General features: G+C 46.1%; 1 protein-coding gene across 4 annotated transcripts in view; it reads left to right on the top strand.

Annotated features, from left to right (window-relative positions):
• Positions 1–12,322, top strand: part of klc3 (kinesin light chain 3) — a 71,854-nt gene extending 59,532 nt beyond the window's left edge. For 3 of the 4 annotated variants that reach the window (XM_043680844.1, XM_043680842.1, XM_043680843.1), the window contains exons 13-16: positions 149–283; positions 8,035–8,165; positions 9,793–9,859; positions 11,992–12,322. In XM_043680844.1, the coding sequence (XP_043536779.1) occupies positions 149–283; positions 8,035–8,165; positions 9,793–9,859; positions 11,992–12,081 (423 nt within the window). In that variant the 3' untranslated portion in view covers positions 12,082–12,322. The remainder of the gene's footprint in view (positions 1–148; positions 284–8,034; positions 8,166–9,792; positions 9,860–11,991) is intronic. The other variant, XM_043680845.1, reaches the window with a different exon arrangement.
• The last annotated feature ends 681 nt before the right edge of the window (positions 12,323–13,003 follow it).

Here is a 13,003-nt window from a genome sequence, read left to right as displayed (position 1 = left end):
GAAATACAGATATACACCCCCCAGGTATATCTATCAAAAGGGCACGTGAATACAAATGTGTCCAGTTATTTGAAGTGACATGGAAGCATGGCACCTGTCCCTGGTGTCAGCAATGCCCACTTACTAATCTATCTGTGTTCCTGTATAGGTACCAGGCAACACACCTAACACTGGTCCCTGGAGGCAGCCCTTCCCCTGTGACTACCTGGATGCCACCACTGTGATGTTTGCAAATGGGCCAGATGGCTGCGAGGAAGTGAGTATGGGGCTGGAATGGAATGGGGTAAGTATGATTTAAAAATTCAACATAAAGTACCCTTCTAGTACTGGAATAATCAAAGACTTAAGGCCTGACTTTTACCATGTTGGAGCAAGGGTTTATGAGGTGCATCCAGGTTGGGGATGGGGCGGTGCCATCACATTCAGAGTGTTACAAGGGGACATAAATTTAAGGTGAAGAGTGGAAGGTATAGGGGAGATGTCAAGGGTGGGTTCTTTACCCAGAGAGTGGTGGGGGCATGGAATGCGCTGCCTGTGGGAGTGGTAGAGCCAGAATCTTTGGTGACCTTTAAGCGGCAATTGGACAGGTACATGGATGGGTGCTTAAGCTAGGACAAATGTTCGGCACAACATCGTGGGCCGAAGGGCCTGTTCTGTGCTGTATTGTTCTATGTTCTATGTTCTAGAAATTATCTCCTGTGTTGATGTGATACCTGGTCAGTGTCAGGCTTGTTCCAGTTGAGTGTATCCTTCAAGATACAGTGCAGAGTACAGGGAGTCACAACTTGTAAACATTTGTACTTAAAAGAACACTATCTCACACAGGGGTATAATTTTAAAGATCTAACAAGTGAAAGTTTCCTGGTAGTTACTAATGGCTGTTTTACATCGCCTTGCATTGTGTTGTGACTTGTATGCAAATTGACTTGCAAATGGACTCAAAAGATAGAACTCATTCACCACCTGGGAACTACCTACAATGTGCTAAGTTTGGGAGGTAAAGTGGGGAAGTTAACTTGACTCTTGTTATCATTATCATTCATCTCCCACTGCCATAGCCTTAATCACAAAATCCCAAGGGAGGGACTTGAGGCCCAGTATACAGGAAACCACCAAGTTTGAGAAGTATGGAAGGGAATGCAGGATAAATGTGAGGATTAGTAAGTAAAAAGCCAGAAGTGAAAGCCACTGGAAGAAAGGAAAAAGAGAAAACCTGGGATAGGAGTGTAAAAAATTACAGATGCTGGAAGTTTGAAATCAAAGCAAGCATTGCTAGAAGATGCGAGGTGCTGCATTTTGGGAAAGCAAATCTTAGCAGGACTTGTACACATAATGGTAAGGTCCTAGGGAGTGTTGCTGAACAAAGAGACCTTGGAGCGCAGGTTCATAGCTGCTTGAAAGTGGAGTCGCAAGTAGATAGGATAGTGAAGAAGGCGTTTGGTATGCTTTCCTTTATTGGTCAGAGTATTGAGTACAGGAGTCGGGAGGTCATGTTGCGACTGTACAGGACATTGGTTAGGCCACGTTTGGAATATTGAGTGCAATTCTGGTCTCCTTCCTATCGGAAAGGGTATGTGTATGGAATGAGTTGCCAGAGGATGTGGTGGAGGCTGGTACAGTTGCAACAGTTAAGAGGCATTTGGATGTGTATATGAATAGGAAGGGTTTGAAGGGATATGGGCTTGGGCGCTGGCAGGTAGGACGAGATTGGGTTGGGATATCTGGTTGGTTTGGGCGAGTTGGACCGAAGGGTCTGTTTCCGTGCTGTACATCTCTATGACTCTGTGACTCTATTCAGCAGGTCATGCAGTGTCGTCGGAGAGAGAAACAAAGTTTGTATTTTAGGATGATAACTTTTCATCAGAATGAAAGGAAGATAGTCATTTGGTAGTATAGAACTAGAGTATTGCTGATAAGTCATGTTTTTTCAATAAATTTTGGCTTCCACTCAGGGCAATTCACAAGAAATTTGAGAGTAAAAGGGAAAAAAACAGTATGGAAGTAAAATGCTGATTGGTTGGCAAGTGGATTCTGATTGGGGCATTGCCATGGTGAATGCACCCGCCAATGATAGATGACAGTTAACCACCAAGTTTTATTTGCATCATAAAACAAGGCAGGTTGACGTTGATTGATCAAGGTGTACCCTGAGAAATCAACCAGAGCTGTCACCAAATTTTAAGTTGAAATTGATGCAACGTGTGTAAATATTCTTTCAGTCTGCAAATAACAGAGCCCTGTGTGTTAAAAATGTTGCAAGCCCACCACACTGCAAACTCAACTAACAATCCTAAACTATTTGTACACCCTCGGGATTATTTAGCAAAAGGCATTTGGTAATGGAACCCTGTCTAATGTTGGGCACAGTTTTGCAAACAGGGTCTGACCGGGTGCAGTGAGTAACTTGCTTGTTGCAAACAGCCGAAGATAGAAGAGAGGTAGATGGAACTGTCCCAGCACTCTGGGTGTGCTTATACCAGACAGACTACAGCTCACCCACCACCACCTCCAGCATGATTAGGAACAAACATCAGTACTGGCCTAGCCAGCAAAGCCCACATTCCTTGAATACACGTAAAAAGTAGTTTTTTTGACCAGGAGGAGCGGGGGGAGAGGTGGGTCTGTCCGTTTCACTCATCTGCTCTTACCCTGTTACCCTGCAAGTGTATTTCCCTTAACTTTCCATCCAGTCTCCTTTTTGAAATCATTCATCACCATTTCCACCTCCCTCATAGGCAGACATTCCAGTCATTACCACTCGCTGCATAAATATCTCTCGCCTTCAATCTGTGTCCTCTCTTTCTTCCACCAGCAGCGAATAGCAACCGTTTTGCTTTCAAGAGTATAGTGCTGGAAAAGTATAGCAGGTCAGGCAGAATCCAAGGAACACGAAAATTGACATTTTGGGCAAAAACCCTTCATCAGGAATGAACCCTTCCTATTGAAGGGCTTTTGCCCGAAACATCTATTTCGTGCTCCTCGGATGCTGTCTGACCTGCTGTGCTTTTCCAGCACCACACTCTAGACTCTAATCTCCACCATCTGCAGTCCTCACTTTTGCCTTAGTTTTGCTTTGTCGACCTTATCTAAATATTTCATAATTGTATGCACCCTTTGTCAAATCCCTCCTCATACTCCTTTTCTCCAATTTCTCACAGCTGGTGTGCTCGGCATCCTGGAAGAGTTTGTGCAGATATAGGCGTAGGAATTAATTCTATATCGGCTTAGCCTTTAAACAGGATTTAAGAGTTGTTGAGGTGAAAAGCACTGAGCACATTTGAGGGAACCAAATTCATTTTGTTTAGTGTGTCAGCTATGGAGGGGTTGGGGGGTGCAGTGGGGTGGTGGGTGGGGAAACTGGAGTCTTAATTTTCGCTAGAAGTATATGGGAATATATAAAGAAGCTCTAAACTTAAGCCAACGACAGTGAGAGTGTGGGGAAGACAGAGTTTTAACACTTCATTAAAGTGCAGGAAGGAGATTCAATCATTGTGCCCCAATAACTGGGGGTGTAATCTGAGGAACCCATAATAAAAGCATAGATTGGCGTTGGATGATACTGGAGATTGTTGATTTAATACCAGCTGTGGCTCAGGTTCAGCACTGTTGCCTCTGAGTCAGATGCTTGCGAGTTCAAGTCCCACTTTAGAAACTTAAGCACAAAGCCTGACCCTCTTAGCACCGTAGTGAGGGAGTGATGCCCTGTCAGAGGTGTTCTTTTTAGATAAGATGTTAAATCGAGGGCTTGCCTGTTCCCAAACAGGTAGAAAGTCGATGTGACTCAGTTTTGAAGGAGAGTTTTCCCTGGAGACTTAGAGCCATAGAGATGTACAGCACAGAAACAGATCCTTCAGTCCAACTTGTCCATGTCCTAACCTAATCTAGACCCATTTGCTAGGACTTGGCCCATATCCCTCCAAACCCACCCTTATTCATATACCCATCCAGATGCCTTTTACATGTTGTAATTGTACCAGCCTCCACCACTTCCTCTGGCAGCTCATTCCATACACACAACACCTTCTGCGTGAAAAAGATTTGGGCTAATGTTAATCCCTTCGTCAATAAATGTTCTGGTCCTTATCTCAGGTGGTTGTGGGAGCTTTCTGTGTGTAAACTGACTGCCACATTTCCCACAACACAATAGTGGCTACAGTTTTAAAAAAAATACTCCATTGGCTGCAAAGTGCTTTGGGATGTCTGTTTTGGATAGGAAGAAAGGAAAGACTGAATTTAGAAAATTAGAAGGTAAACCCTCGAAGATGGCATTGGGAAATAGCCAGATAGCCACAGACAATGCTTTTGTATTCAGAAGGACTGGGTGCTATCAAAAAAATGACAACTTTAAGTTTTCTTCATTCACAGAATATGGGTGTTAATGACCAGGCTATTATTTATTTCCCATCCCTAATTGCCCTTGAAGATGGTGGCTGTGATCTGGTGATGATAAAGGAGTGGCAATGTAGTGGCAAGGGGAGCTTCCAGGTAGCAGTGTCGTGGGTTTGGAAGGTAGTGTCAATGGAAGCATCGTGAGTTGTTGCAAGGTATCTAGTAGATGTTACACACTGCTCACATTGTGTTTCCGATTGGATGAAAGACTTAATAAAAAATATTATTACTACACATTGTGTAAAATAATTTATTGTAAATAGCTGCAGTGCGTTAAGCATCTCCCTTTAAATTCTAGGACATTTGATATAATTTTGCATTAATGATAAAAAATTGCTTCTGCATTCTTGCTGTGTAAAGATCCCAGAGGTAGCTTTCTTCCAGCACCTGGAAAATGGACAGGTGTCGATGAGCAGCCCAGGCAGCGGATCAAAAACTTGCCTGGGATTGTAAACTGGCAGCTGATCCACAACCAGTTACTGCCCTCACCAAAGCACAAGATTTATCAATTCCCCCATTAGATGTGTTTAGGCAGTTCTGGGTGGGCATTGGTCATAAATACAAAAGCACTCCTATCTCAGCCCCAAACTGTCAATCTAACAGTGCAGAAAATAGAGTCAAAAATGCCACACCGAGGTACATGATTTGGACACAGAGGAGCTTTACTCTGTATCTAACCCTGCGCTGTACATGCCCCGGGATGTATGACAAGTACAGTGCAGGGGGAGCTTTACTCTGTATTGATTAATTGCTGAATCTGCCCTGGGAGTTGTTGGAGACCGTGTGGGTCAAGGTTTACTCTGATCCCAGTACTAGTCATGAGGTGAACAGGGCAGCTGAAACCCTATGAGGCTGCAGGTATAGTCATTTTTGTTTTGGGATCCAGCCTTCTGGAGTTCTTTGAGGAAGTAACACATACTTCCAAAGTACAGAGGGATCTGGGAGTGCTAGTTGAGGATTCTCTAAAGGTAAACATGCAGGTTGAGTCCGTGATTAAGAAAGCGAATGCAATGTTATCAATTATCTCAAGAGGGTTGGAATATAAAAGCACTGATGTGCTACTGAGACTTTATAAAGCTCTGGTTAGGCCCCATTTGGAGTACTGTGTCCAGTTTTGGTCCCCACACCTCAGGAAGGACATACTGGCACTGGAACGTGTCCAACGGAGATTCACACGGATGATCCCTGGAATGACAGATCTAACATATGAGGAACGGCTGAGGATACTGGGATTGTATTCGTTGGAGTTTGGGACGCTAAATGTCTTCAAGGCAGAAATTGATAAATTCTTGATGTCACAAGGAATTAAGGGTTACGGGGAGAATGCGGGTAAGTGGAGTTGAAATGCCCATCAGCCATGATTGAATGGCGGAGTGGACTCGATGGGCCGAATGGCCTTACTTCCGCTCCTATGTCTTATGGTCTTATGGTCTTACTGCGGATGAAAGGGCAACTAGTGGGCATACTGAGCTTGGATCCCCAGAAGGCATTTGATAGAAAGCCTAAGCAAAACTTAATGACAAAAATAAAAGCTAATGGTACTGGAATAATATTTGTCATAGATTGAAGATTGGCTGGCTAACAGGACATTGAGAGAAGGCATAAATGGATCTTTTCTCAGGTTGGCAAGATGTAACGAGTGGGATTGGTGCTAGGATTGAACTATTTATTATTCATGTAAATGATTTTGGATGAAGAGATGATTGGTGTGGTTGCTAAATCTGCTGATTGATACAAGGATAGTTAGGAAAGTAAGTTGTGAAAAGGACATAGGGTACAGCAGAGGCTCATAGGTAGCTGTTTGAGTGGACAAAGATCCATCTAATGTAGTATAATGTGGGAAATTGTGAAATTATCCATTTTTGACAATAAAGCATACTATGCAAATTGTAAGAGATTTCAGAGCTCTGATACAGAAGGATCTGGGTATGGTAGTGCATGAATTACAGAAGGTTAGTGCAGAAGCTTAGTATGCACGTACAGCAAGTAATTAGAAATGCTAGTAACTAACTTATTGTGAGGGGTAATGAACATAAAAATAGAGAGGTTATGCTTCACTTATGCAAAGGCACTGATAAGGCCACATCGAGTGGACTGCACTCAGATCTTCGGCCACCATAGTTTTAAGGAAGGATGCAAACGCAGTTCAGCTAAGTTTTTCCAGCCTAAAAGCCAGAATGAGGAAAGGTTAGACAGGGTAGGCCTGTATCCACTAGAGTGTAGAAGATGAAGAGGAGACTTGATTGAAACAGAAGATCCTGAGAGGGCTTGACAGGATTGATGTGGGGAACATGTTTCCTCTTGTTGGTTAATCTGGACTTGATTCTATACTGTATCTGTCAGACATCCCAAGACAGCTATAGCACAGGGTTAGATACAGAGTAAAGCTCTCTCTACACTTGCACCTGTCAAACATCCCAGGACAGGTACAGTGTACAGTATACAGTTTAACAATTAAGAGTTGCTCACATTAAGAGATGAGGTGAATTTGTTTCTCACAGAAAGTTGAGTGCATGGAACACTCTTCCTTAAAAGGTGGTGGAAGCGGAGTCCTTGACTATCTTTTTAAGGCAGCAGTAGCTAGGTTCTTGTTAAACAAGGGATTGAAAGGTTAATAGGGCTAGGCAGAAATGTGTTCTGAGATTGGCCAAGTTATTGTGTGACCAAGCACACTCAAGAGGCTGAATGGCCTACTGCTTCTTGAATGTTCAAACATCATATCTGATCGAATTGACAAGCTTGTGGGCTGCTGGGCAGGAAAACTAGCAGTGGGATCTCCCCTTGCCCGTCAGTTGGTGAGGCTGGTGCGTGATGGGGAGAGGGTGTGGTGTGGAGTCAATATATCATAAAATTGTGTCCGTCAGTATATCCGTTTGTAACGCCTACTGCACCAGACTCAGTTGTGTTTGTTGAGCACAAGAAATGACTGAACAAACATTATTTTAAAAAACTCTGTTATGATCCACTCTTTCTCCAGCCACATTAACTCCCTTTCTTTTCTCTTTTTCAGTCTCTTCGATGCAGAGACCTTCCTGATACTAACACTAACCACCATATGAAGACTGTATAACATCTACCTCTGTTCCTTCCCTCCCACTCTGTGACTGATGGCCTTTGTTGTGTTAAGATTCAAGGGGTGGGCGGGAGAGGGTGTGTCATATACTGTACATATAATGCTTGTATTTACTGCCTGTAATGTATTGAGTGTCTGCCAAGTGACTGAGTAGGGATAAAGCTGAATTAACCTGGGCGTGTGCACTCTGCGAACATGCCTCAGTTGAAGGTGACTGTAAATAGACCTGTTAATGCAAGGTGTTTTTTCTTAAGGGTGTAATGAGCAACAGCTAATTAACCCCGTATAAACTGTTCTCCTGGGAAGCAAACAAGAAAGTCTCCTAAGATTTAGTGGTCTTAACTGTTTGCTGATGAATTGCATTAGGCAGCTAAGTCTGTACCATCTTCTCTGAAGTGAAAACTGATTTTACAAACATACTTACACCAAAATTATTGTTCTCGGGGGATGTTTGTGAATTTATTTTCTTCCAAATGTTTTGTTTTGATGTTTGACCTGTTAATGCTGAAGGTTGGCGTAATGTAATGAAGTGATGCAGCTTTCTTTTCCCCTTGGAAAATATTCTGCTGCAGGACACGCTCGGGAATCTGAAGCGCAGCGGATCTTTCACCAAACTCCGTGAATCTATTCGAAGAAGCAGCGAGAAGCTTGTCCAAAAACTGAAAGGGGTCACGGCACAGGACACCAGGCTGAGAAACCCAGGGTACGCTCAGTCATCCCCCTGACTTACAGGCTGGAAACCCCCATTCCGCTTCCTCTAGGTCTCTATAAACTCCACCACTCCCACAAGTCTAATGTTAGGCTGTCCTAGGAGTGTTTGATAAGGACAGTACAGAGGGAACTGTATCTAATCCTGTGCTGTCGCAGTCCTGGGAGTGTTTGATGGGGGACAGTGTAGAAGGAGTTGTACTCTGCATCTAACCCTGTGCTGTTGCAGTCATAGAGTCATAGTCATAGAGATGTACAGCATGGAAACAGACCCTTCGGTCCAACCCGTCCATGCCAACCAGATATCCCAACCCAATCTAGTCCCACCTGCCAGCACCCACCCATATCCCTCCAAACCCTTCTTATTCATATACCCATCCAAGTGCCTCTTAAATGTTGCAATTCTTCCAGCCTCCACCACTTCCTATGGCAGCTCATTCCATACCCGTACCACCCTCTTTGTGAAAAAGTTGCCCCTTCGGTCTCTTTTATATCTTTCCCCTCTCACCCTAAACCTATGCCGTCCAGTTCTGGACTCTCCGACCCCAGGGAAAAGACTTTGTCTATTTACTCTATCCATGTCCCTCATGATTTTGTAAACTTCTATAAGGTCACCCATCAGACTCCAATGCTCCAGTGAAAACAGTCCCAGCCTGTTCAGCCTCTCCCTATAGTTCAAATCCTCCAACCCTGGCAACATCCTTGTAAATCCTTTGAAGTTTCACAACATCTTTTGCAAGCAATATTCCAACAGTGACCTAACCAATGTCCTGTACAGCTGCAAGACGACCTCCCAACTCCTGTACTCAATACTCTGACCATTGAAGAAAAGCATACCAAACGCTGCCTTCAATATCCAATCTACCTGCGACTCCACTTTCAAAGAGCTATGAACCTGCACTCCAAGGTCTCTGTTCAGCAATACTCCCTAGGACCTTATCATTAAGTGTAGAAGTCCTGTTAAGATTTACTTTCCCAAAATGCAGCACCTCGCATTTATCTGAATTAAACTCCATCTGCCACTCCTCTGCCCATTGGCCCATCTGATCCTGGGAGTGTTTGATGAGGGACAGTGTGGAGGAACCTTTAGTCTGTAACTGACCCCATATCCTGGAGTGTTTGGTGGGGTCAGTGTCAAGAGATTTTATTTTCAGATTAAGAGTAGATGGAGCTCTACTCTGTATCTGACCCCATACTGTCCCTGTTTTGGGGCTATTTGTTGGGGATAGTATAGAGGGAGCTTTATTGTTAATCTAACCCCACGCTGACCCTGTCATGGGAATCTTTGATGGTGATTGTGTCAAGGGAGCTTTTACTTTCAGTTTAAAACCATAGAGGCAGCTTTACTCCATATCTAACCCTGTGCTGCCCCTGTTCTTATTCTTCCCGGGGAGAGTTTGCTGGCACCTTCCAAGTGTGCGTGTTCAGTACGACCTCAGTTCCTACTTTTACTCAGTATCCTATTTAGAGTTATCCATCGCTTGGCATTTTGATGTAGCTGGGCTGCAGGTGCTGGAGGCTGTCAGTGAGTTAACAGCCTGGGAGCTTGTCAGGGACTGGTTGGTGAGGCTGGGAATAGGACAGCAAGATTAATATTAAAGTCCTGTTTGTTTCCCTTGCAGAATGAAACGAGCAAATTCGCTGAATGTTCTGAATGTGAGCAGCAGAATGGCTGGAGACACATACCAGGTAAACTTTTTCACGACAATACCATGTCTTTGTACCGGCAATTGATATACCTGTCGATGGACATCCAACGCTTAAAGTTATTGATAATAAGGTCTGTCAGGCCTCGCAGCCATCTACCCAGGCTGAGGAGATAGCTGCTGCCTCTATGTCTGAAAGCACAGGCCCTGAGAGTGGCTGCTCACTGTTCACACCGCAATACAGTACTGGGTGAGTGCTGTGTGGGTCTGGGTCCACAGTGCAGTACTGGGTGAGTGTTGTGGGGTCTGGGTCCACAGTGCAGTAGTGAGTGAGTGCTGTGTGGGTCTGGGTCCACAGTGCAATACTGGGTGAGTGTTGTGTGGGTCTGGGTCCACAGTGCAGTAGTGAGTGAGTGCTGTGTGGGTCTGGGTCCACAGTGCAGTACTGGATGAGTGTTGTGTGGGTCTGGGTCCACAGTGCAGTAATGAGTGAGTGCTGTGTGGGTCTGGGTCCACAGTGCAGTACTGGGTGAGTGTTGTGTGGGTCTGGGTCCACAGTGCAGTACTGAGTGAGTGCTGTGAGAATCTGGGAGCACAGTGCAGTACGGAGTGAGTGTTGTGTGGGTCTGGGTCCACAGTGCAGTACTGAGTGAGTGCTGAGAGAATCTGGGAGCACAGTGCAGTACTGGGTGAGTGTTGTGTGGGTCTGGGTCCACAGTGCAGTACTGAGTGAGTGCTGTGAGAATCTGGGTCCACAGTGCAGTACGGAGTGAGTGTTGTGTGGGTCTGGGTCCACAGTGCAGTACTGAGTGAGTGCTGAGAGAATCTGGGAGCACAGTGCAGTACTGAGTGAGTGTTGTGTGGGTCTGGGTCCACAGTGCAGTACTGAGTGAGTGCTGTGAGAATCTGGGAGCACAGTGCAGTACGGAGTGAGTGTTGTGTGGGTCTGGGTCCACAGTGCAGTACGGAGTGAGTGCTGTGTGGGTCTGGGTCCACAGTGCAGTACTAAGTGAGTGCTGAGAGAATCTGGGAGCAAAGTGCAGTACTGAGTGAGTGTTGTGTGGGTGTGGGTCTGGGTCCACAGTGCAGTACGGAGTGAGTGCTGAGAGAATCTGGGTCCACAGTGCAGTACTGAGTGAGTGCTGAGAGAATCTGGGTCCACAGTGCAGTACTGAGTGAGTGCTGTGTGGGTCTGGGTCCACAGTGCAGTACTGAGTGAGTGCTGAGAGAATCTGGGAGCAAAGTGCAGTACTGAGTGAGTGTTGTGTGGGTGTGGGTCTGGGTCCACAGTGCAGTACGGAGTGAGTGCTGTGGGTCTGGGTCCACAGGAGAAAGTGAGGTCTGCAGATGCTGGAGATCAGAGCTTGAAAATGTGTTGCTGGAAAAGCGCAGCAGGTCAGGCAGCATCCAGGGAGCAGGAGAATCAACATTTCAGGAAGAAGGGTTTATGCCCGAAACGTCGATTCTCCAGTTCCCTGGATGCTGCCTGACCTGCTGTGCTTTTCCAGCAACACATTTTCAGCTCTGGGTCCACAGTACAGTACTGAGTGAGTGCTGTGTGGGTCTGGGTCCACAGAGCAATACTGAGTGAGTGCTGTGTGGGTCTGGGAGCACAGTGCAATATGGAGTGAGTGCTGTGGAGGTCTGGGTCCACAGAGCAATACTGAGTGAGTGCTGTGTGGGTCTGGGAGCACAGTGCAATATGGAGTGAGTGCTGTGGGGGTCTGGGTCCACAGTGCAGTACGGAGTGAGTGCTGTGTGGGTCTGGGTCCACAGTGCAATATGGAGTGAGTGCTGTGGGGGTCTGGGTCCACAGTGCAGTACTGAGTGAGTGCTGTGTGGGTCTGGGAGCACAGTGAAGTACGGAGTGAGTGCTGTGTGGGTCTGGGAGCACAGTGCAGTACTGAGTGAGTGCTGTGTGGGTCTGGGTCCCAAGGCCAGAGCAGCGCTTGAAGTCCCCGAGGACCCTTCAATTGTGGGTTAAGGCTGCACCCCAGCCCTTAAGCAGGAATATCTGGACCAATGTTCCCAGTTTTCTTGTTCGTTCACAGAATATGGATAATACTGAGCAGGCTGTGATTTGCTTCCTTTCCTTAACTGGCCTTGTAAAGGTGGCGATGATCTGGCTGTATCTTGGTTGTATTCACTGCCCGCTGTTTTCTCTCTCCGTTGCAGCAACCTCCCAGCAGTCTGACGGATTCCCGCATTCTGAGCACCAGCCACACTCACTTGGCACGTCGCAGCTCTCTGACCGACTCGGGCTAGGACACATCAGGAGCATCTGAACTGACTCAGGACTCTGCCGTGTATTCTCCATCTGCCCCTCCCAGCTTCCCGTCCCACAGCGCATGTGCTCTCCAACCCCCTCCTGGAACTGCACTCACAGACCCTGGTGTCCCGTGCAGCCAAACTCCTTCCTTCAGCTCTGCGGGGTTTGTCTGCATCGTGTGGCTCCTTAAAGTCAATGGCACAAAGACCATTCACCCCTCCAATCCTTGCTGTTGTTTACACTCCACGTCACTGTCCTCCCAGCTTTCTTCACACCATACTATCCCATCAACCGGTTCCCTTCAATTCCTTTCCCTTGTGTTTTCATCCAACTTCCCTGGATCTATACTTGAAATTTGAAAAGATGTAGGACCGCACAACCTTGTACCTTTTTTGGGTAATATCCTGTATTTGGAGCCTCCCATGGGTACCTCTGCTTTCCCCTCTGTGCCACTGTTGCAATTTGCCCCACTCTCTCTCCACTTCATTTGGGTCAAATTCACAACCAGTTTTTTTTTTAAGTGATTTTTTTTCTACAGTGGAAACAGGCCCTGCAGATCCATACTGGTGTTTTTGCCATGCCCAAGCCTCCTTCCACCCCATCTCCCCTCATCCTATTTACCTTACCCTATTCCTTACCTCCTCGTACTGATGTTACCCCCCGAAATGTCCCAAGAGAGCGAGTTCCACAGTCTAGCAGCCAGGTAAATATTGTGCTGAGCTATCAAGGGACATCCATCCCACTCCCGATCACTGCTGCTGACAGGGCAATCAGGGCCATCGCTTGATCTCTTTCCAGCCCTTTGAGATTTTCGTCGTGACTAGCGTTTATGGGCACTTGTTCCTGGCTCCCAGTTTGCTCCTCCCCAGGGCTTCTCATCCTGCTGGAATTCCACAATTCCGAGCCTAGAGGCAAGCG

The sequence above is a fragment of the Chiloscyllium plagiosum genome, chromosome 41 (assembly GCF_004010195.1).
Source record: "Chiloscyllium plagiosum isolate BGI_BamShark_2017 chromosome 41, ASM401019v2, whole genome shotgun sequence".
NCBI lineage: Eukaryota > Metazoa > Chordata > Chondrichthyes > Orectolobiformes > Hemiscylliidae > Chiloscyllium > Chiloscyllium plagiosum.
This window is presented reverse-complemented; position numbering and strand designations above follow the sequence as displayed.